Genomic DNA, 22979 nt, shown 5'->3' on the forward strand with positions numbered 1-22979 from the left:
GACCCTGTGTCAAAAAAAAGAAGTCCCCAGATGACAGACATGCAACCAGGGCTGAGGACCACTGGGATCAGGACTCCCAGGGTAGCCAGCATTCGGTGGGTTTCATCCGTTTTCCCAGCGCTGCCTCTGCCAGGCCTCAGGCATGAGCCCACCTGTCTACAACCCCTCCGCCATCTCAGCCTTCTCCAACCTGGAGATCAGGAGTCCCCTCCAGAGGCTGCCTTGCCTGTGGTTCTGCTCCTGGCTGCCTTGTGCTCAGTGGGGTTCCGGGAGACAGTCCTGGACAGACACCACGTGTTTCTCCTTCACGTGGCCAGCACCTGGAAAAGTGCCTGGCACTTGGCGAGCTGTGCCCTTACCTGGGTGCTACTGACAATGGCTACACCTTGGCCTGGAAGTAGAGGCAGGAATCACTGTCCCATTAAACAGAGGAGAAAACAGAGAAACCCCTGTAATGCCCCCAGCTAAGTGGCTCTGGCCCTGGAGGGGACCATGCCCTTCACCTGCGGCGGGGCGCTACTCCTCAAACGACCTCGCAGCCGCCAAGAGCTGGAGCCTAGGCCTCAGAAATGCCCAAATCCTCCTCAGTAGGGTGGTGGCTCAGCCTATGGGGCATTAACAAAGTGGGGCCCTGGAGACATCCAAGAGAGGTGGCAGGTTTCTTCTGGTGTATGGAGAACAGAAAACACCCATGGTGTACTGCGCACAAAAGCGGGGTGCACAGTCAGGGAGTGACTTTGTAAACTTCACAGCCTCGGAAAGAAGGCATCTGGAGGACTGTACCCCAAATGTTGCAGGGATTTGAGAGGCAGGGCACAGGGCCTTTCAGTTTCTACTTTATATTGGAAATTTGCTATATTATTTATTTTTAAATAATGAATACATGACTTTTTATAGTAAAGACACCAAAGATTGCTCTTTGTGGAAAAACAGGAAGATGTAAATCTGGCTCTTACAGCTGAACAGAGCTTCCATGTACACAAAAGAAACACTTCACAGGCAAACTAATATTATACAAGTTAAGAAAAGTGTCCACCCCACATTGATCAAGAAGGATCTGCTGCAGCCTGACAGCAAGATACTGCAGGGTAGGGAGGTGCTGGGGTCCTCTTGGGGACCAAGCCAGTGGCCTGGCCAGCCAGCCTGTTGTCACTGCAGGCCCTCGACCCAACCTGGGGAGACTGGAGGAAGTTAGGGGAGGGCAGGGAGAAGGCACACCGGGTAGTGGGCACTCAGAGGGGGTAAACTCCAGGCAGAAAATCGGCCCAGAATTACTCTGAATGGGGGAGGGGGTGTGAAACAGGGGCCACAGCCTGACCCTACTCCAGTCCAGGTAGAGCCAGGCCTTCCTCAGCTGTGGGGACCAGGTGTGCCCCTGGCGATCTGAATACGTTTTTGTGCACTCACCACTGGAAACGGGGGGGCACAGGCCACTCCTTCCTGTCTCCTTGGATGGCACCGTGGCCTTGGGCCAACCTCCGCTCACCCCAGTCGTGGCAGCTACAGACAAGGGTATTTCCTCATGGCCCGGTTGTCAGGACATTTGATACATGGTTTCCAGCACAGGCTGGTAGAGAGGATACACTGTGGAAGGGATTGCTGCTGCTGGGGTGACCGCTGGGCTTCATCAGTTTCCTTGGCTGAAGGATACTGAGTTACCGGCTTCAGGCTACTTTGTATCTCATTAAAGACACCTCTGGAGGCAGCTGCCATCACCACACTAACGAAATTAGCAAAAATCTTGACTGTCATCCAATACCTGGTCATTCAAATTTCTTGATTTTTATTTTTATTTTTTTTTTTTGAGACAGTGTTTCACTCTTGTTGCCCAGGCTGGAGTGCAATGGCACGATCTCAGCTCACCGCAACCTCTACCTCCTGGGTTCAAGTGATTCTCCTTCCTCAGCCTCCTGAGTAGCTGGCATGCACCACCATGCCCAACCAATTATTTTGTATTTTTAGTAGAAATGGAATCTCTACTAAAAATGATCCGCCCGCTTCGGCCTCCCAAAGTGCTGGGATTACAGGTGTGAGCCACCACGCCCAGCCCCCCTTGAAATGTCTTTACAGCAGGTTTGTTCAAATCCTTCAAAGATTATCCCTCAAACCTGGTGGTTTTGTTTCTTGAGTCTCTCCCAGTCCTTTTTTATGCCCTATTCTGCTCCCTTTGACGCAGGCATATTGAAGACACCAGCTGGGCATCTGGCAGAATGCCCCACCTTCTGCACACGTGTGGTGGCTGCTTCATGGCCTCACCTGCATTGTCCCTCTGGGTCCAGTATTTCCTGCAGACAGGAAGTGAGCTGGACAGCCTTGCTCCTGAGGGGCCTCTAGCCCAGCAGCACAGGCCACAGCTGGGAGACTGCAGGAATGCAGACTCTCGGGCTCCTCCTAGGTCTGAACTGGAATTTGTGTTAACAAGCAATCCTGGGCAGTTTATATTCTCATTCAAGGTTGAGGAGCCCTAGCCTAAAAGCTTCATTCAATACTGACTTATACTTTTAGAGGAAATCCTTCTTTTTGTGGGGGGGGGCTGAGAGCCAGAGCCCGGCATCAGAAAGTAACACATATCCCCTCCTGGAAACCTACAAGCCACGCACAAGGTGACACTTTGGCACCACGAAATTATCCAGCACCTACCAGCTTTCACCCAGGGGTCTCAGCTTCCATGTTCAGCCCCTGCCTGAATCAATGACTTCATTTGGGGCTGCAGAATGGAGATGTCTGATCCTGGTGCTTCTTCCCTTAGCTGGCATCTCTGGGGAAAGAACAACTTTCTCCTTTCAGCTAGGGCCATTTCTGAAATACACTTCCCATGCAAGGTGAAATACTTGGTTCTGTCACCAATGAGTAACTCTACAGAAAGCTGACACAGGAGCCACCTCCAGTAATGACAATATGTTTTCGCTTTCTCTATTTTTGAGAATAAATAGATGCCTGGGTTTTGATTAATCTTTTTTTTTTTTTTTTTTTTTTTTTTTTTTTGAGAGAGTCTTGCTCTGTCACCCAGACTAGAATGCAGTGGTGTGATCACAGCTCACTGCAGCCTCCACCTCCCATGCTCAGGCAGTCCTCCAACCTCAGCCTCCTGAGTAGCTGGGATTACAAGTGCACCACCAAACCGGCCAATTTTTTTTATTTTTAGTAGAGATGGGGTCTCACTATGTTGCCCTGGCTGGAATCATTCTTTTCAATGTTCAAATTGTCCCAAACTTAGCCAGTAGGAGCTCCTGAAGCCTTATTTTACAGTAAGTACAGGCTCCCAGAAAACTGCAAAATTTGTTTCCTGATGGTCACACCTTGCCTGGCCAGAGTTCATGATCAACATAGGAGACTGACATTGGTACAATGTGTGTGGCTCTACGTTGTGTTATCACACATGCAGATTTGTGTGATCACCATGGCAATGAGAACATGGACGTGCCCTCCCCACCAACCCCCACCCCCCGCTGTCCCTGTACAGTCACTCCCCCAACCTGCCCCCCACCATCTTTAACCCCAGCTACCACCATCTGTTCTCTATTCCTACAGCTTGGATTTTGAGAATGTTATCTACATGGAATCACACAGTAGGCAACCTTTCAGGGGTGGCTTTTCCACCCAGCAGAATGCCCCTGACACATACCACCCAGCTGCTATGTGTCACTAGCTTGTCCAGTGTCCTTCTGACCTGACTTCTTGGTGTTCGAAGGCTCCCCTTTTGGGGCACAAGAGTGCTTGGCTACTCCTGCTGCTGCAGACCTGGAACTGGCCATTTCTCCAGGGGGTAGGGAGATGGGATTTAGAGCCCCAGATCGGGGCTGGGGCTGCTCACTGCCACCAGGGCTGCTTTGCTTCTCCACCCTTCCCATCTACACAGCCAAGAAACAACCTACTTTTTAAAATCACAAGTTACTTCATATTTTCTAATTCATATTTAATAGTAAAGTGCTTTTCCTTGACTTCTTTGATTTTTATCCTTGTATTTTTTTCTCTTACATTAAAAACTTGGTTGCTAGGCTGGGCACAGTGGCTCACACCTGTAATCCCAGCACTTTGGGAGGCTGAGGTGGGCGGATCTCTTGAGGTCAGGAGTTCAAGACCAGCCTGGCCAACATGGTGAAACCCCATCTCTACTAGAAATACAAAAATTAGCTGGACTTGGTGGCACGTGGCTGTGGTCCCAGCTACTTGGGAGGCTGAGGCAAAAGAATAGCTTGAACCCAGGAGGTGGAGGTTGCAGCAAGCTGAGATTGCTTCACCACACTCCAGCCTGGGTGTCAGTGATCTTATTTGTCTTGGCATATAGAGTTTGAAAATTACAGTGTCAATATTACTACTAACAACAAAACTATTGCGCTGGGCGCAGTGGCTCAAGCCTGTAATCCCAGCACTTTGGGAGGCCGAGACGGGCGGATCACAAGGTCACAAGATTGAGACCATCCTGGCTAACAGGTGAAACCCTGTCTCTACTAAAAAAAAAAAATACACACACAAAAAAAAAAAAAACGAACTGGGCGAGGTGGCGGGCGCCTGTAGTACCAGCTACTCGGGAGGCTGAGGCAGGAGAATGGTGTGAACCCGGGAGGCGGAGCTTGCAGTGAGCTGAGATCCGACCACTGCATTCCAGCCTGGGCGACAGAGCGAGACTCCGTCTCAAAAAAAAAAAAAAAAAACAAACTATTGAATTGTTTGACTTTTCTGCACCTTTTTTGACCTTAGAAGATACCCCATTAAAGATGTGTAGCAAAAAATGGCCAATTCTCAGAAAGTTCAAATTCTTGAGGTTGCCAATTTGATTTATCGTTTTGTGCCGGATGGTACTTTCTGAAATAGCCACAGTAGTATTTCCCATCCCTTCTGGAACCCAGTAATGCCCATCACAGGGTGGTGTCTATGCCTCCCCCTCCCCATGGACGTGGGTGGGCCTGGTGACGGCCTCCACTAGGGAGGACAGTGGAAGTCAGGACATGACCTCCGAGGTTAGATCCTAAAAGGCCAGACAGCTCCCGTCTCTCTCTCAGGACTTGCACCTTTGGAGCTACAGGCTGCTGTGACAGAAATCAGCCACCCTGAAGCCGCCAAGCTAGAGAGACCACACAGAGATAAAAGGTGCCCAAGCAGCCCCAGTATGGGACCCAGGCACAAACCTAGAGATGACCCCATCTGCCTGCAACTGAAAACCAATCCGCTGAGTCCAGTCAATCCAGAGCCATGAGTTATTAACATGATCATTGTTGTTTTCAGCCATGAAGTTTTGGGGTGATTTGTTAAGTGGCAACAGATAACTGAACACGTTTGTTTTATTTTGTTTGGGGGACTTTTCTTTCTTGCTGGTTTAAATTTATATATATGTATATAAAAAACACTGACAAGGTTCAAAGTCAGACCTATCAATACCCAGAGACTGTCCCCATTGATTTATAAGCTTAGTGCTCCCTACATAATTGGGTGGGTGCTCTCAAGCTGTGCCAAGCACCCTGTTGATGCACAGACAGGCTGGTTCCAGCCTTTTGCTGTGTCACACACTACTGCAGTAAACAGCAAGCGCACGTGGAGGGCAACAACAAAGAACCGGCGCGCCCACAACCCAACACTGCCACACTCCCCATGCTGGGGCTGCTGCCACCAGCCACGTGCACTGGCTAGAGTGTCCCCCGGCTGTCCACAGCACCAATGACTGTCTTTTGTCCGGATGGATATGGCCTGGCACCAGCTTCCACAGGCATGAAGCAGGCTCTGGCTTCTGCTTATGCCCTCCTCAGCCAAGGATGGGTAAGCACCTTCGCGTCTGGGTGCTGATTCTCAGTCCAGGTGAACCAAGTGTAGGGGCAGGGTGGCAAGGACAACACTGGGCACTGGGGACAGAAGGTCCCTGCTGTGTTGAGAACACCCCCACATCTCACCCATGAGCCATGCACATCCTGGACTTGCTGTCTCCAACGGCAGTTCTGGGCAGCTCGCCAGGGGCCCGCCTGCTGAGCCACTGGCTATGCTGCTGCCCAGTATGGAATGGCTCTAGGAAAACCTGCAGTGTGTTTATTCATCAGAACCCGAGGGCAGACTGAGTGGCCTTTGTCTAGGGCTCAGCAGGCTCTGCCAGTCTGAGCCTGTCTTTTTCCTACTCAAATACCTCCAAATGTGCCCACACACCAGAGATTAGCCGATAGCCATCAGCATGGGGGAGAAATTCCTCGGCCAGCTGAAGCAGCTCAACTGACCCAAGCACCTAGGTTGTGACCTGCTGACCAAGCGGCCCTGGCCGGCCACCAGGCCCCCTGCCAAGTGCTGAACATGCAGAACAAGGCAGAGAGGGTCTCACTGTTCAGAAAAATTTATTATAATGTCTCAGAGCCAATGACGACATGAACCTACATGAACACAACTCTTAATTTAGGACCCAAGGGCAACTGTAAGCATGACTGGAGCATTGGAGCGTTGTCACTGAGGCAGACAGGAGCCGCTAGTCCGCAACGGTTTAAAAAGTCAGTCCTGCGCCCCTCACTGGAAGCTTCCATTCTGAGGCATCTGCAAATATTCCTTGTAGAGCTTCTCCTGAGCCTCGAAGAGCTTCTTCACCTTCTTGGCTTGCCCTTTGCTGAGCTCTTTGCCCTCCGCGTCATGTGTGGGCAGACCCTGAAAAGCCAGAGCACAGTGGCTGTTGGTCTCCTCTGCACCTGGGTAAGCCCGACTCCCCTTTCTTGGCCGTCCTGTCTCAAAGCGTGCATCTCCCTGATGCCGCCATGTCTTCTTGCTTGGACAGTCACCACACTGCTCTGGAGCCAGCACACTGATCTGGTGCTGGCACACTGACCTGGCAGTGCCAGCTCTAGCAGCTAAGAATGGGAGAGGGGAGGCCAGAGTCTGGGGGTGCTTCCTGACCAAGGTGAGAGGCACTGTGCCCCTCAGAGCCTACCCATGGCTGAGTTCTGACACAGCCGGCCCAAAGGTACACAGCAAACACATCCAAATGCCAGCAGGGAGGGGCCTAGAGGTTTGGAGGCAGTGGCTGTGAATCGCTATGACGAAGGACCTGGGGGCAGGAGGCCTATCTGCACCACTGCACTTCAGCCAGCTTGTGAGGGCCTGGGTGGATCTCGGCCCGGGCCACAACTCCCAGGGCTAGGAACCAGAGCTTGCCACACCAGTGGAGGGGTGGCCCTGGCACGGGCTTGCCTAGCTGCCTGGGCTGTGGAAGGAGCTCAGTAGTTGGGCCAGGAGGCCCTGGACCTAAAGCAGGTGTCAGATTTGATTCCAAATTTTCTACAGACAGAAAATCTGCTTGTCCAAGATTGAAAATTCCTGTCCTCCCAATTTAATGTGGTCTAATAAAGTTCCGAAAAGAAGAGAAGGATGCTTACATTTTCATCAAACTTGGAGTATTTGTCGGTTTCTGACAAGAACATCTCACTAGGAGGAATCTTCATCTTGGCCAGCTTTGCTGCCTGGAACACACAACACAGCACAGTCACTGCCACTGAGCAGCACCTGGGGCTCCACACTGTGAACGACATCTGCTCATACCTCCAGCCGTCAACTTGCTTCCCAGCCCTCAGATTCAGAGTGCTACGAAAGACGGGAAGGGGAAAGCCAAGGTGGAGGGAACATACAAGGAATTTAAAATTAAACGAGATGTTATTTCTACAGCAATAGTGGAAAGCTTGCTAGAACCACTAATAGTAGTAAGTCTGTAAATGCTGTCTTGGAGCTTGTGACCAAATGGCACAGCCTTCCCCTTGGCCAGGCCTTCCCTGCACCCGATGTGAGAAGGGCCTGGCAGGCCTTAGGTGGTGGAGGCAGAGAGCGGAGCTCCTTCTGCGAGGGTCTGCAGGGGCCTGGCTAAGGTCCACGGAGGCACAGAGAGTCACAGGGCATGGAGTCAGGGTGCACTCCTGCCCAGGGGAGCCCCCACCCCCAAACAAACAAAGTGCATTACTTCTTGTTCCTGTTTCCTCCGGGCCGCCTCCTCTTTCTTCTTCCTCTTCTCCTCTTCAACCTAGAGGGGCAGCACACAGCCAGATGAGACAGGGCTGCCTCGGGCTGCTGCGTCTCTCAGAGTGAGAGGTCCCGCAAAACAAGCCCCTCCCGGAGGGCCTGGCATGGAGGGCTGAACTCTGACCAGGCCCACTCCACTGTGGGGAGGCAAGTCCATGTGCTGGGCAGCACACCCACCCTCTTCCGTTCCCTTTGGGGATCCTCAGTGGCACCCCTGGGTGCCTGGCCCTGCCCTAGATGCAAAGGTATGCAGTAGGCAGACAAACAGAACCAATGCTAAAAGATCCAGGCACCACTAACATGAAGAAATGGACCAGCATGGTCAGCCTGGCCTAAGGAGAGAGGATCCGTCAGGTGATGACCAGGACAGCACTGCGAGGGTTACCCTGAGCGGGTCTTGGGATACTTGGGAAGGAGCAAGAGCCCCAGGGCAGGATGGGGAGAGGAGGGTGGAGGCCAGCCTTGGGGGCTGGGTGAGGAGACCAGAGCCCACTCCAACCAGCAGGCAGTACCCGGGCAGGGGCGAGCGCAGCCTGATGCTGCAGGGAGAGCTTATTAGTGGAGCCAGCAGGCTGTGTGCTGGTGAGGGAGGCCCTCCGTTGCTTTGGGAGGTTCTGGCCTGAGCCACTGCACGAATAGACATGCCCTCCACTGACGGAAAAGGAACAAGTTTGGGGAGTTGAAAATCACATTTTCACATTTCCTTTGGACAGCCTAGGTTTCAGGTGCTTCCCGGCCCAGTGGAGCTATCAGGTAGGCAGCTGGGCACAAGTGTTTTTGGGCCATCGGCTACATGATAGATGGTGGAGAAGCCGCAGGACCAGGTAAGGTCTCCTGGAGCTCCACACACAGAGCTGGGGAAAAGAAACCAGGAAGGCACAAAGATCTCAGGGACTCAGGAAGGGGCTGGGCCAACAGGATCGAGCTCTTTCGAGGTAGATGGAGGGAGGGCAGGGCCGGCCAAGGGGAAGGGGCTGAGGTGGGGGAGGAAGGAGCTGGGCACTGAGCTTGGAGGAGCCAGAGAGGCAGTGCTCAGGATTTCTGCTTTTTCCCTTTAAAAGTTAGGGTATGTTTATGTGCTGGTGGGAATGGTACAGGGAGTCAGGATCCCTCCCCCGTGGTGCCTCGGGCCTGGGGATGCCTTCTCGCGGCAGTGTGGTGAGGTAAGAGTCCCTTGGTTGGGAAACAGGAGCTACTAGAAGTCACAAGCCACAGCCAAGGTGGCCAGTGGAAAGGCCAGCACAAAGAGTACAGGGCCTGCAAGGCTCTGGTCGGGCCACCCTGGCGCTCCTCTTGTCTGCTTCCTGCTTCTGAGCACTCTGCCAGGGAGTGCAGCAAGCCAGGGTGTTTGTACAGCCAGCACCAGGCCGCCTCACAGCACAGCATGGCAGGCGAGACCCAAGGCTAGGTGAGTGACTGTGATGGAATGAGGAGGGGCCCTGATGAGGCAGTCACACCAGCCAACCTCACAGGGCAAGCCCAGCTCCTCCCAACCTGCCAACCAGGATGGACCTGCAGACCACTCACCACTGGAGCTTTCCCCAGAGTTCCAGTTTGTCATTCCTCTAAAGCACTGCAAACTCCAGCCACCCACATTTGCATCTGGCATCAGCTCTCCCTTTGTGCCTTGGGCCAGTCCAGGGCTGGGCACAGATGCCTTCCCTGACCTTGCACATCTCATCTGTCAATCACCCACCCTGTCGATTCTCCTTCCTCAGTTCTTCCCAGAGCCTCCTTCCTGAGAACTGTGACATCCAAACTCGCCCTCCACGGCGGTCTCCTGCTTTAAGCCTCTTGGGGACCCACCTGCTGGTGGCAACAGCACCCAAGGCCCACCTCCCATAGTGTGCACTGGGGGCCCACGTGCCTCTCATCCTGCTGCCTGCATCCCAGGGTGCCCCACACACTGTGCCCAGAGGTTCTGACACTGCGTTTTTGTTCCTGTTCTTCCCTCCTATCAGGCACCGAGGAACTTGGACCATCCCTAATCCTGGGAGTGTTGTGGGGCGCAAGTGGGGAGTATGCTGGGCATAGGAAGTGGAGCTGCATCAGTGACACGCACCACCCAGGTGAGGGCAAGGTGTGACTGCGATCTTAACATGTCAGCTTCACAGTTTGCTAAAAGTGACTGGTTTTCACTTAAACTGAGGGAATAATCTTTTTAAAAGAGGTGCTTCATTAGAAGATACTAGTTAATTTTTCTTTCTGACATTTATAAATACTGGGATTTTAAAAAAAGTGTAAACATCAATGCTTAAAAAGTAAACTATGTAATAACTGCAATGGTTTTTACATTTTCAAAAAATATCAAGCTTGAGTCATTTTCACTTTACTCACCTGTCTCTTTTCTTCTCTCTCTTTTAATAAGGTGTTTCTGTCTACCAGTTTCACCACCGTGGGCAGTCCTGCAAAATAAACAGCGTGTGAGAAGAGGCTGGGCTCTGTGGGCCATCTCCACTGCTGGGCCAGCCCTGCCCTGCCCTGCCCTGCCCAGACCATGCCGTGCTGCCCAGTCAGAGCGAGGGCCCACTGGAGAAAAACAAACAAGAACCTCCATAGCAGCAGTGTAGCACAAGAGAACATTTTGGTTTGTGTGTGATTTTTTTTTTTTTTTTTTGAGACAGTCTTGCTCTGTCATCCAGGCTGGAGTGCAGTGACATGATGTCAGCTCACTGCAACCTTTGCCTATCAGGTTCAAGCAATTCTCGTGCCTCAGCTTCACGAGTAGCTGGGACTACAGACACGCATTACCACACCCAGCTAATGTTTTATATTTTAGTGGAGACAGGGTTCCACCATGTTGCCTAGGCTGGTCTCGAACTCCTGACCTCAGGTAATCCGCCGACCTCAGTCTCCCAAAGTGCTAGGATACAGGTATGAGCCACCATACCTGGCGAGAACATTTTGTAATTGGAAGATAGGAAGGTCTTGCCAGCCAGGAGTAGGAAAATATGACATGTCATCTGAGATTTAAAATTACCAGGGGCAGAGTGGAAGAGTGGAATTGGAGGGTTCATAACACAAGAAATGATAAATGCTTGAGATGATGGAAATCTCAGTTACCTAGATTTGATCATAATACATCATATGCATGTATCAAAATATCACATATAGCCGATAAATTTGTACAACTATTATGTATCCACAAAAACTGAAAATAAGGCCGGGCATGGTGGCTCATGCCACTTTAGGAGGCCGAGGTGGGCAGATCACTTGAGGTCAGGAGTTCAAGACCAGCCTGGCCAACACAGTGAAACCCTATCTCTACTAAAAATATGAAAATTATCTGTGTATGGTGGTGGGCGTCTGTAATCCCAGCTACTCGGGAGGCTGAGGCAAGAGAATTGCTTGAACTCGAGAGGCAGAGGTTGCAATGAGCCGAGATCGCGCCACTGTACTCCAGCCTGGGCAACAGAGCGAAACTCCGTCTCAACAAATAAATAAAAATTAAAGGCCGGGCGCGGTGGCTCAAGCCTGTAATCCCAGCACTTTGGGAGGCCGAGACGGGCTGATCACGAGGTCAGGAGATCGAGACCATCCTGGCTAACACAGTGAAACCCCGTCTCTACTAAAAAATACAAAAAACTAGCCGGGCGAGGTGGCGGCGCCTGTAGTCCCAGCTACTCGGGAGGCTGAGGCAGGAGAATGGCGTAAATCCGGGAGGCGGAGCTTGCAGTGAGCTGAGATCCGGCCACTGCACTCCAGCCTGGGCGACAAAGCGAGACTCCGCCTCAAAAAAAATAAAATAAAATAATTAAAATTAAAATTAAAAATAAAAAACAAAAAAATTAATTTTCTGTAGAACAAAAAAACCTCTACCAAGTGGGAGGACAGCATGAAATTTGTTGACAGTGTACAGGATACAGGCTGGTTTCCTTAGCTGAGAGCATCAGAGGCAGCAGCAACGGGGGCAGTGGGCAGCCAGGCCCCAAGGGGAGATGACACGCAGGGGAGGTGACACCACCACATGCTGCAGTGGGATGGAGCTACGGGGTGCTCCCCTGCCCCTGCCAGGCTGGCCAGCGTAGGAATGGTGCCGGGGGACCCATGGGGCTGCCACTTTGGGATTCTGCATCAACAATTATGATGCAGGAGCCTCGGCCCAGCCCCGGGAGCTCTCCCTGTGACACCTCTCCAAGCTCCTGGTAACTTCATAGCAAACAGCAAGGGCCACCCACCTTCGTGGTCTTCAAACCGCACCCCAAGCTCGGGCAGGATGTCGTCCCGCAGGGCATCGCTGAGCTGCAGAACCTCAGGGACTGCAGGGAAAGCAGAGCAGTTCCGTCAGACATGAGGGGCCGGGGCCCACAGAACGAGTGCCTCCTCCAGTGCTTGGGAGGGAGGGGCCAGCAGCTTGACCGGCTGCAGAAGCCCAGAGACTAGTGTCCCCCGTAAACCCAGGGGCTGTTCTGGGGGTGCAGGGCAGAGCCAGGAGGAAACATAGCACAATGGCTGCTGGAAGCGGTTCTTCCAGGAAAGGGACACAAGTTGGGCCAATAGCAGGGGCGGGAGGGTCAGGACAGGCCTGGGGGTCCCTACGGGTGCTAACGCTCTTCATCTGAGGCAGTTTCTCTGTTGGTGCTACAATCAGTTTTCTTACGGAAGGACCATTTAGACTCAAACCCCTAAGGACTTGGTTCCCAAATGCACACAGGACTGGGACGGGGGTCCTGACCGGGACCCAGGAGAGCTAAGTCTCAGGACCACTAAAGAGCTCTGGCTCTGTGAGAATCAGGCCTCCCAGGGCTGAAGCACATGCAGCTGGAAAGGCAGGGGTGAGCAGTGGGGCTGGACCACAGGTTGCTTCCCAAGACTGTGCTCACCTCTGCCTCTGACTGGGGACCAAGCCCAGCTGGGAGGGTGAAGGGAAGCATGACAGGGAGAGCGGCTATGACCTCCATCACATGGGGAGGGAGCTTCACTTGGAAACCCACACGTCTGTGGCTGACTGGCTTCAGAGCACAGCACTGCAGACTTGCCCGGCATCCCACGGTTCTCCTGAGGGGCTCCTCATGCAGTCTCTACCAGACGCCCCCCGGTGCCTCTGCTCTGCCCAAGTTTTCCCCGTCCCCTGCCCACGCACAACGCCCAGGTGGGGAACAGGACATAAGGAGTTTTGGGTGTTGCAGGGTAAATGGGATGCCAACCTATCTCAGAAAGACTCCTGAGTACTGGGTGATGCAACAGCATCTGCTAGACTACATCGACAGGATGGATGCTTGCTGCTCTCCAAGTGACAACTTTCTGCTCTGAAATCTGACCTTGGGTTTGCTGGAATCACCACACCCTTTAGTTTTCTTCTGGCCCCTCAGCTTGCTGCACCCAACTGTGCTAGGTGGGCAGGTGCCCTGCCCGCAGCCTGCTGGGACCCCCGCCATCCCACCCCATCCTCCTGCCTGCCCTGACTTTGGGCGGCACTGACCACACGCATGCTGCCATTCTCATCTGTCCTTTTCCTGCTGTGTCCTCATGACTGAGACCCCCTACAGCTCCTTGCTGGGCGCCCCACACCTTCATTCACTGCTAGATAGAACATTTACATATCCAGCCAGGCATGGTGACTCATGACTGTAATCCCAGCACTTTGGGAGGCTGAGTCGAGTGGATCACGAGGTCAGGAGATCGAGACCATCCTGGCCAACATGGTGACATCCCATCTCTACTAAAAATACAAAAACTCTCTGGGTGTGGTATAACGTGCCTGTAATCCCAGCTACTGGGGACGCTGAGGCAGAAGAATCGCTCGAACCAGGGAGTCAGAGGTTGCAGTGAGCCAAGATGACACCACCACCGCACTCCAGCCTGGCGACGGGCTCCGTCTCAAAAAAAAAAAAAAAAAAATGCATATCCTTGGGTTTCAAGGACCTGCCCACAAGCACAGCCACCTTGGGCAGCTTCCTGAGTTTCAACCTCCCCAGGCAGGGACCTAGGGGAACGATGGCCTTTATATTTGTCCGCAGTATCATTCCTGGGAATGGGCCCTCCTCAGTCATCTGAGGAAGGACTGACTGGGGAATGAGCTGAGGTAGGTGCCTGCCTTTCAGTCTTTGAAAGCCATCGCTGGACAGCACCCTCACCTGTGGTTACCGTCATGGGTGTCATGGGAGGCCACAAGGCCAGCACCCCAGCCCACCCACCATGGGTGATCATCAGAGCAGGCACCAAGAAACCTCCTGGGTCACACTCCCTGGGGGAAAGGGACACACGTCGTACCCCTGAGGCCCACACCGGCCTCTGGGTCTGGATTCTGAGGAGCTGAGGAAGAAGCCTCGTAGCCACTACAGCACCTAGCAAAGGAAAATGTAGTCCCTGGGTCGGGGGCCACTCACAAGGGCACCTGTGCCAGCTGCCCAGCCTCACAGTCCTGTCGAATGTAGGAGGCTGTCTCCGTGACATTTGAGAAGGAGAAGGTGCATCGGGGCCACCTGCCAGTGAGCAGCTCCTCAGAAGCATCAGGGGAACCCACAGCGCCTGAACACCTACAGTGTAACTGCTGCCTCCCCAGCAAGTGTCCTGCCTCCTGCCCCCGGCCCAGCCCGTGGTGGGCATTCCCTGGCGCTCCAGGAACCTGTGTTCACAGAGCTTAAGTGCAGATGCCAGGCACGGGCACACCTCTTCTGGTGTGGCAGCTGGCGCAGGTACCCTCGTGAGCGGCCCCTGACCCTGTGAGGCTGGGCAGCTGGCGCAGGTGCCCTCGTGAGTGGCCCCTGACCCAGGGACTACATTTTCCTTTGCTGGGTGCCATAGTGGCTACGAGGCTTCTTCCTCAGCTCCTCAGAATCCAGACCCAGAGGCCGGTGTGGGCCTGAGGGGTACGGCGTGTGTCCCTTTCCCACAGGGAGTGTGGCCTGGGAGGCTTCCTGGTGCCTGCTCCGATGGTCACCCATTGCTAGCCTCTGCGGCTTCTGTTAGCAGAGCTGGGGCAGAGGAGCGGACAGTGACATCATCATCAGGGATTTACTGAAGAGAAACGTGGGCTACAAAGATAACGCAAAGGTGATGAGAATTCATCCACGGAAGAACAGACAGATCAGGGTCCATCCACTGACGGAATATGATTCGGCCACTAAAAAGGCAGGAGGTCCTGACACAGGCTGCGACATGGGTAGACCTGAGGACACTGTGCTCAGCGAAATAAGCCAGACACAGGACAAACACTGTGTGACTCCACTCATGTGAGGTCCCTGGAGTAGTCAAATCCACAGAGACAGAAGTAGAGGGTGGGCACCAGGGGCTGAGGGAGGGGATGTGGAGTTGCTGTTCCACGGGGACAGAGTTCCAGTTTGGGAAAAGGGAAGAGTTGCGGAGACGGATGGTGGCAGCTGCACAACACTGTGAACGTCCCTAATGGCACTGAGCTGTGTATTTTAACACAATGAAAACAAAAAACTGGCAATGGGGAAATGGCATCATCTCGCCAGTGCAGCGGACCCTGGCTTAGCCCCTGGCTTTCTCACTTCAATGCCTCCCTCCTGGTCAAACCCCGAACCCACGACCCTCCTTGCCAGGCCTGTGCTCTCTAGCTGACTAGACCATGGAGGCGTTTCCAGGGGAAACGGTTTCTTTCTCGTCTGTGGAGCACCTGGCCTGGGCCAAGCAGATCCCAGCTGATCTGAGGGCCACCCCTGAGTCTGTTATACACTCACTTTCTCCTCGGCCAGCCATGAGATAACAGTGAATAACAAAAACGTCACTATTTGCTGCTGCTGGGGAGACAGGGTGATTGCACCAGAGCCACCTCTAACACGCTGCCCCATCGGAAGGTCTGAGCCCCTGGATCCCCAGGGTCTCTGGCTCACAAGGCACATATGGGATGATGTACAGGGTAGGGGTCACCCCCATCTTAACCTGGGGCCACATCATCCATCTACCTGCTGCAAGCAACAAAACAAAACAAAAGTGAAAAGCAAACCGAAAGCAAAACCAAACCACTTCCAATGCTGGCTGGCTGGTGCCACTCTCCAGGCCTGAGCAAGCCCTGTCCTGGACAGTGCCACCGAGCACGAGCTTGTGCCTGGCCAGTCCCCCTTCAGCGTCCTCCTGGGGCTGTGGCATGCCAGAGAAACCAAGGCCACACGCACAGTCTTGTGTGACCCAGGTTGCTGGGGCCCGGGCTCGGCCTTCGATGTTCCCCAGAAGGCAGATGGAAATGCCCAGGCTGCCTCCAAGAATGGTCTTCCCAAGCCCATGACCCCAGCGATGTCGCTAAGTCAATGCTGCCAAGATCGCTGGAGAGCCCTGCGCTGGTCCTGAATGGGCTGGTCCAGGCTTGGTTCCGTTTGATTCAAGTGCTTTGAAATGCTGAGGGCATCAGGTGTTGGAGAGAGGCGATGGTGCTTACCTGGTCAGGTCAAGTGCACCCACCGTGGCCTCTTAGGGGCTCGGTCAGGCCCAGGCCCCTCTCCACAGACCACTTGTGGCAGCCCAGCAGCCCAGCAGCCCAGCCAGCCTCTCCTTTCACCCAGTGTCCTGCACTCTGTCCTGCAGCCTGTGGAGCTCTGAGCTCCTGAAACTCCTTCCTGCCCTCCCGCCTCCTGCTCCGCTGTCTCCTGCCTGAAACAGGCCCGGATTCGGCTCCTCCACCTCTCAGGCCCTCTACCTGCCCAGGCTTCCTGACCTTCCTCAAGGTGCAGCTTCTCCTAGAGGCTTGCTGGGTCTCTGTCTGCTCTATCTTCAGCGTGCCCTGCCGGGATGCTGCCCCACTGTGACCCTCCATGATGGGCTATGCACAGATGGGGACCAGGTGGATCCTAGGTCTGACTTCCCACAACATAGAGGCCCCCTGGGGAGGAAGCATAGCACAGCAGGTGATGGAGTAGCATTCAAGGTCAGTGTGACCTGGCTGGGGCTCTGCTTTCCTCTTTCGGAGGATCATGGGGGTAAATGAGGCAATGTGCAGAAAGCAGTAGGCAGGGCCCAGCACATCCTAAGTCCTCAGTGTGTGTTCCCAGCTGTGCTGTTACTCACCAATCAGAACTACTCAGTGAGAAGCAAAGGCCTGACTGACGCTGCTTGTTGCTGGGTTTAACACTTTTTAAAAACTGGCCCTCAAAATGAATGCTCAGATCCAGCACTTTCTAAGTCTTAAACCACACACATCTCAGAAATGTCAAAAGGTGAGGGAATGGCTGCTTATGGACAGTGAGGGGCCACGGTGTGAACCCCAAGTTCAAGCATTCATCTGGCATGCCTGAGCAGAAAAGGGAACTCCGGAAGCTCCACCTCAGCTCCACTCTGCAGCAGGAACGAGCCACACCTCAGCGCACCCAGCCTACCAGGTCACCAGGAGCAAAAATAAGCCGCAGCGTGAGCCAAAGGGCAGGTGGTGACTGGGCTGGTCAGAAGGCCCTCCATTCTGTCTCAGCTCAGAGAAGAAGAGGCAAATCAACCCTGGCCCATCGTATCACATCCTTGGTCCCCAGTGCCCACTCAGCTGCACTCACTCAAGGAGTCTGCCCTGCAGGGACAGGCAGGGCTGTGGTGACTGGGGTGTGTGGTGCTAATGGACCTGGTGGGTCCAGGCCCGGGATGCCGTTCAACACCCTGTGGTGCACAGGGCAGCCTTCACAGAGGGTGATCCGGCCCGAACGCCATAGTGCCTAGGGGGAGACGCCCGAGTCCAGGGAGCCCAGTGAGGGGAACGGCTCCCACACTCTTTCCAGCAACTGGTCCTCACCTTTTTGCTCTCGGGCAATCTTCCGCACTCCTTCTCGGAATTCTGATAACACCTGAAGGTAGGGCATGACTGTGGACTCGAGCTGTGGAAAGAACAATTTTGGTTCGCTGAGAGCTGCTCACACTCCTATATTCATAACTGAATAATAACTCAGCGGCCATGACACAGGGCAGGGACTGCCATGGGCAGTGCTGCTGTGCACACTACAGCTGTGACCGGCATCCCAGAGCCTGGATGCTCTCGTCCCCGACGCGCGGTCCCTGCTAGGTGTGCAGGTCACACAGACTCTCAGGTCAGACAGCATGAAGTGAGCCTCCTTTCTACTGCAGCAGGTGGGCTCTGCAGCCGCTCTGCCCAGCTGCTGACAGGCCCTGCTTTTCTCAGGTCAGACACGCTGCTGTGAAACAGCTTGTCTTTATGGTTGCAGAGGGGCCATCTCTGGGAGGGACTATTTCCTAAGGGGCCCAAGGACATCACTCCCCAGGCTGGGGCCTTACCTATGCTGAGGCTGGCGGCTCCCGGGCCGTGCTTTCGTCTGATCTGTGGTCACACATACACTTGTTTAAGATTAATGAACTCCATTAAGTACCTACTATCTACATGCACAATAGCAGCTACACTAAGATTCACTACCCACAGTAACACTGGGGAGGCGGCCACAGGATAGAAAAACCTTTCTACTACATTTCCCTTTTTTTTTGAGACGGAGTCTTGCTCTGTCACCAGGCTGCAGTGAAGTGGTTGATCTCAGCTCACTACAACCTCCGCCTCCCAGGTTCAAGAGATTCACCTGCCTCAGCCTCCCGAGTGGCTGGGATTACAGGCACGCACCACCACGCCCAACCAATTTTTTGTATTTTTAGTAGAGACAGGGTTTCACCATGTCGGCCAGGATGTTCTCAATCTCCTGACCTCGTGATCCGCCCACCTCGGCCTCCCAAAGCATTTCCCCCTTTTTATTTTTGAGACAGAGTTTCGCTCTTGTTGCCCAGGCTGGCATGCAATGGCGATCTTGACTCACCGCAACCTCCGCCTTCCAGGTTCAAGCAATTCTCCTGCCTCAGCCTCCCAAGTAGCTGGGATTACAGGCATGTGCCACCACGCCTGGCTAATTTTGTATTTTTAGTAGAGACAGGGTTTCTCCATGTTGGTCAGGCTGGTCTCAAACTCCTGACCTCAGGTGATCCACCCACCTCAGCCTCCCAAAGTGCTGGGATTACAGGTGTGAGCCACCACGCTGGGCTAGCATTTCCCTTTTTTTTAACAGGACAGAAAAGGTTTTAGGCTTTTGAGCAAGGTTGCTCCCTGCCCCTTAGCTGATTCAGCAGCTCAATAACCAAAACAAAAACATTAGCAAGTGCTAGTTGGGCACATTGACTCACGACTGTAATCCCAGCACTTTGGGAGGGCGAGGCGGGTGGATCATGAGGTCAGGAGTTCGAGACTAGCCTGGCCAACATAGTGAAACCCAGTCTCTACTAAAATACAAAAAAAATTAGCCAGGCATGGTGGTGCATGCCTATAGTCCCAGCTACTTGGGAGGCTGAGGCAGGAGAATCACTTGAACTCAGGAGGCGGAGGTTGCAGTGACCGGAGATGGCGCCACTGCACTCCAGCCTGGGCGACAGAGTGAGACTCCATCTCAAAAACAAAAACACACAAATTTAGCAAGTGCAAAAGTCAGGCAGGTTAACAAGCCCTTGAGTCTAAGCCAAGCTCCCTTACATCCAATTCTGCATCTGAACTTTGGACTTCTTGGGGGTTTTAGATCTGTATCTCTACCCATCACACAGCCAACCCAGACAAGCCTCAGGGAAGGACCCCACTGCCAGGCTCAGCCCCAGCCTTAGGGGCACTGGAGGGGAGCTCTCAGAATGGCTGCAGGGGTCTGTCTCAAGGATGCCTGGGGCTGCAACCCCCACCTGAGCACACTAGCAGGTGGCTGTGTGGCAACACTGAGATGGTACAAGATGTAGGAGCTGCCTCGCTTGCTCCTAAAACCATTTGGATTTGGAAGTTAATCCATGAATGTCAAATGGCCATGATGTGTGGGCAGAGGACGTTTTGCCAGCAGGCTCACCATTCGCCGCAGCTGCTTCTTCCCAATCAGCTGACTGCAAAGGCCAAACGAGGCTGCTTGGGGGATGCAGATGCATGTACACAGCACACTGAAGGCACCCCCCACCAACCACAGCAGCCATTAAGAGGAAAAACCCTGCAGTTCAAAGGCAGGCTGACTTTAACCCAGGAGGTATGTTTTGGTTTTTTGTTTTTAAAGAAAATAAATATCTTAGTATCATTTGCGCAAGAGAACAAAGAAGCTATGTGGGTTTTCTTAAAAGCACCAAAGAAGGTTCATATCAGGAAGTCTCAAAAATACCACACCAACAGCTAGCTAGTGCTAAGGCTGGCAAAAGGCACCAGATACACAGGCTAGGCGCTCTGGCAGGACTTCTTACGACACGGACTGTTTTCTCTTTGCAAGTTGGTTCCTGGGGGAGCATCTGTAAGCTCCATCTGCGTGGGGGCTCTTCATACCACTTGTCATTAGGAAACAGGATTTTAAAAAGGTTTTGCATTTTCACTTTGTACTAAGCTCCTGTTTTAATTAAAATTACCGTTGTTATATTTAAATATTCAGATCTGCATTCTATCGAATATTAAAGAGCATTCGTGACCCGGGAGGGGGTGGAAGTCCATTTGAAGAAGCCAGACTGTGGTCATGTCAGAGGGGGCGGGGTTCTACAGCAGAGGGATATGACTGACAGTGTCTGCTCACATGCCGACTGCAAATGGAAGCCAGCAACGGACAGTCAGGGTGTTCCGGATAGATTTTCTCACTGCACAGACCCGCTAGACAGGGGGCTCTATAGGAAGACCTCCCCTGACCTGTGGGCCACAGTTCTAGGGGCAGGGGGTTCTGGTTCAGGCCATGTGGACCGACCTGGGCTCAGGGTCAGGACTGGGCCTGGCAGGGCATCTGCCCAGCCCCAAGGGGACTGAGGCAGACAGTGGTGTATCTCCCCATCAGTGTAAACTCTGTGCTGTTTGTGAACTCTGCAGCCTTTCGATGAAGCGTTACTGAATACAGGTCAGCATATGTGACAAAGTCACGTGAGAGTTCATGATGCCAAGTGGCCACAGCAAAATGCAAATAAGCAGTGGCCTATGTAGTTGGGGTCCAAGACTAAGCTCATGGGACAGCACAATGGCAAAGTGCCCCGAACCAACAGTCACAACCGAGACAGACCCTCCACACTGGCAGGGCAGCTGACCACACTTAGCACTCTCAGAGCCAGATCTGCCTTTCAGCCCGAGGCGCCACCCGGAAGGGTCTGGTGTGGGTGGCTAGAAGAGCGGGGGCAGTTCAGAAGGACACAGAGCGGTAGGGCGTGGGGAGGGAGCAGGTGCAGAAGGCAGGACCCTGTATGCTACTCACATTGAGGCTGGTTCCAGACCCTCCAACCGGGAACCCCAGGGAGCTCTCCTCTTCTATGGCCCCAAAGATCTAGGAAAAGAAACAGATGGGACCTGAAGCTGTGGGGAAATGAAGCCCGCATGTGGTGAGCAGCCATGAGCTGTGTTCCTCATTCACGGGAGGGGGTGCCCCAAAACCAGGAAAGAGACGGAAGCAGCAGTTCCAGGAGCCCCAGAAACACGAGCCTGAGGGTGCCCTCACTGTTCCAGGATGGCCCTGACTCACAGCTACCCTCTGCAGCTCTGTTTCAGCCAGAAGCCACTGGAGCCCGACAACAAGGAAAGAGGAGGAGAGGGCAGGGGAGTGAGGCCAGGCCCTGCTGGCCTTTCAACGTGCACTGCGGAGAAGGATGTCTTCAGAGAGGAGGCCTTGTTCCTGGTTTTCCTTCTCTCTCTTTTTTTTTTTTGAGATGCAGTCTCACTCCGTCGCCCAGGCTGGAGTGCAGTGGTGCAATCTCGGCTCACTGCAAGCTCCGCTTCCCGGGTTCACGCCATTCTCCTGCCTCAGCCTCCCAAGTAGCTGGGACTACAGGAGCCCGCAACCACGCCTGGCTAATTTTTTGTATTTTTTTTAGTAGAGACGGGGTTTCACCATGTTAGCCAGGATGGTCTCGATCTTCTGACCTCGTGATCTGCCTGTCTGGGTCTCCCAAAGCACTGGGATTACAGGCATGAGCCACCGCGCCTGGCCTGGTTTTGCTTTTCAAACTCCAAGATGGGAGTAGAGGGAAACTGAGGCAAAGGAAAGAAATAGCTCTGAATAAAGGACAACTATATGGGTGTTATTTCTTTTTGTCTGCTTTTAAGACAGGGTCTCCCCTCTACTGCCCAGGGTGGAGTGCAGTAGTACAATCACGCCTCACTATGGCCTTAACCTCCTGGGCTCAAGCGAGCCCCTCACCTCAGCCTCCCAAGCAGCTGGGTAACAAGTGTGTGCCACCATACCTGGCTAATTTTTAATGTATTTTATAGACATGGGGTCTCACTATGTTGCCCAGGCTGGTTTTGAACTCCTGGGCTCAAGTGATACACTCACCTGCCTCCCAAAGTGTTGGGGTTACAGATGGTTATAACTCCCAAAGTGTTATAGGTTATAGGTTATAGCTGTGCTGTGCTTATGGGTGTCATCTCTAACGCATGAAAAGTACACCGGGAACCAAATACGTGGATAGAAGCACGTCTCCACGACTCAGAGGTGCTGGGCACCAGGCACAGCTTTGGGGGGCACCAGAGGCCTCTGTTCTCCCAGTCCTGGGGCCTGGCTCCTGTGTCTGCACAGGCTGAGGGATATGCCTACCTGGGGCCTGGGTTACCTTCAACATATGGGTGAGGTAGAGGGCGATGTTCTCCAGCAGAGCCCGGTTGGGCCTCTTCCTCATGGCTTTCCGGGCTGCCATATAGAGGTTGCACTGACTGACCAAGGCCCGCATCTCTTCCATGACTGTGCGGGTGTCAACGTTGTCACAGAGGGCTTCATGAATTGCTGTCTTCTTGTCATAAAAGCTGAGCAACAAAGAGGAAGGAATGTGAAGTCAGACCTGATAACACATCATAGAAATTCTCCATGTGGCCAGGTGCAGATTACAGGGATTACAGCACCTGTAATCCCGGCACTCTGGGAGGCTGAGGTGGTGGATCACCTGAGGTCGGGAGTTCAAGACCAGCCTGACAATCATGGAGAAACCCCCGTCTCTACTAAAAATATGAAATTAGCTGGGCATGGTGGCAGGCGCCTGTAATCCCAGCTACTCAGGAGGCTGAGGCAGGAGAATCACTTGAACCCGCGAGGTGGAGGTTTCGGTGAGCCGAGATTAGGCCATTGCACTCCAGCCTGGGCAACAAGGGTGAAACT

At 53.4% G+C, this 22979-nt stretch overlaps 1 protein-coding gene across 4 annotated transcripts in view; it reads right to left on the reverse strand.

Moving 5' to 3' along the window:
- Positions 1-6297: 6297 nt before the first annotated feature.
- The window catches only part of CARS1 (cysteinyl-tRNA synthetase 1), a 57117-nt gene continuing 40435 nt past the window's right edge, over positions 6298-22979 (reverse strand). For 3 of the 4 annotated variants that reach the window (XM_050758286.1, XM_050758288.1, XM_050758290.1), the window contains 8 exons: positions 22441-22630; positions 21090-21158; positions 17651-17732; positions 12153-12233; positions 10312-10379; positions 7916-7975; positions 7341-7424; positions 6298-6615 (listed from right to left, as the gene is read on the reverse strand). In XM_050758286.1, the coding sequence (XP_050614243.1) occupies positions 6481-6615; positions 7341-7424; positions 7916-7975; positions 10312-10379; positions 12153-12233; positions 17651-17732; positions 21090-21158; positions 22441-22630 (769 nt within the window). In that variant the 3' untranslated portion in view covers positions 6298-6480. The other variant, XM_050758289.1, reaches the window with a different exon arrangement.

This window comes from Macaca thibetana, chromosome 14 (assembly GCF_024542745.1).
Source record: "Macaca thibetana thibetana isolate TM-01 chromosome 14, ASM2454274v1, whole genome shotgun sequence".
NCBI classification, from domain to species: Eukaryota; Metazoa; Chordata; class Mammalia; order Primates; family Cercopithecidae; genus Macaca; species Macaca thibetana.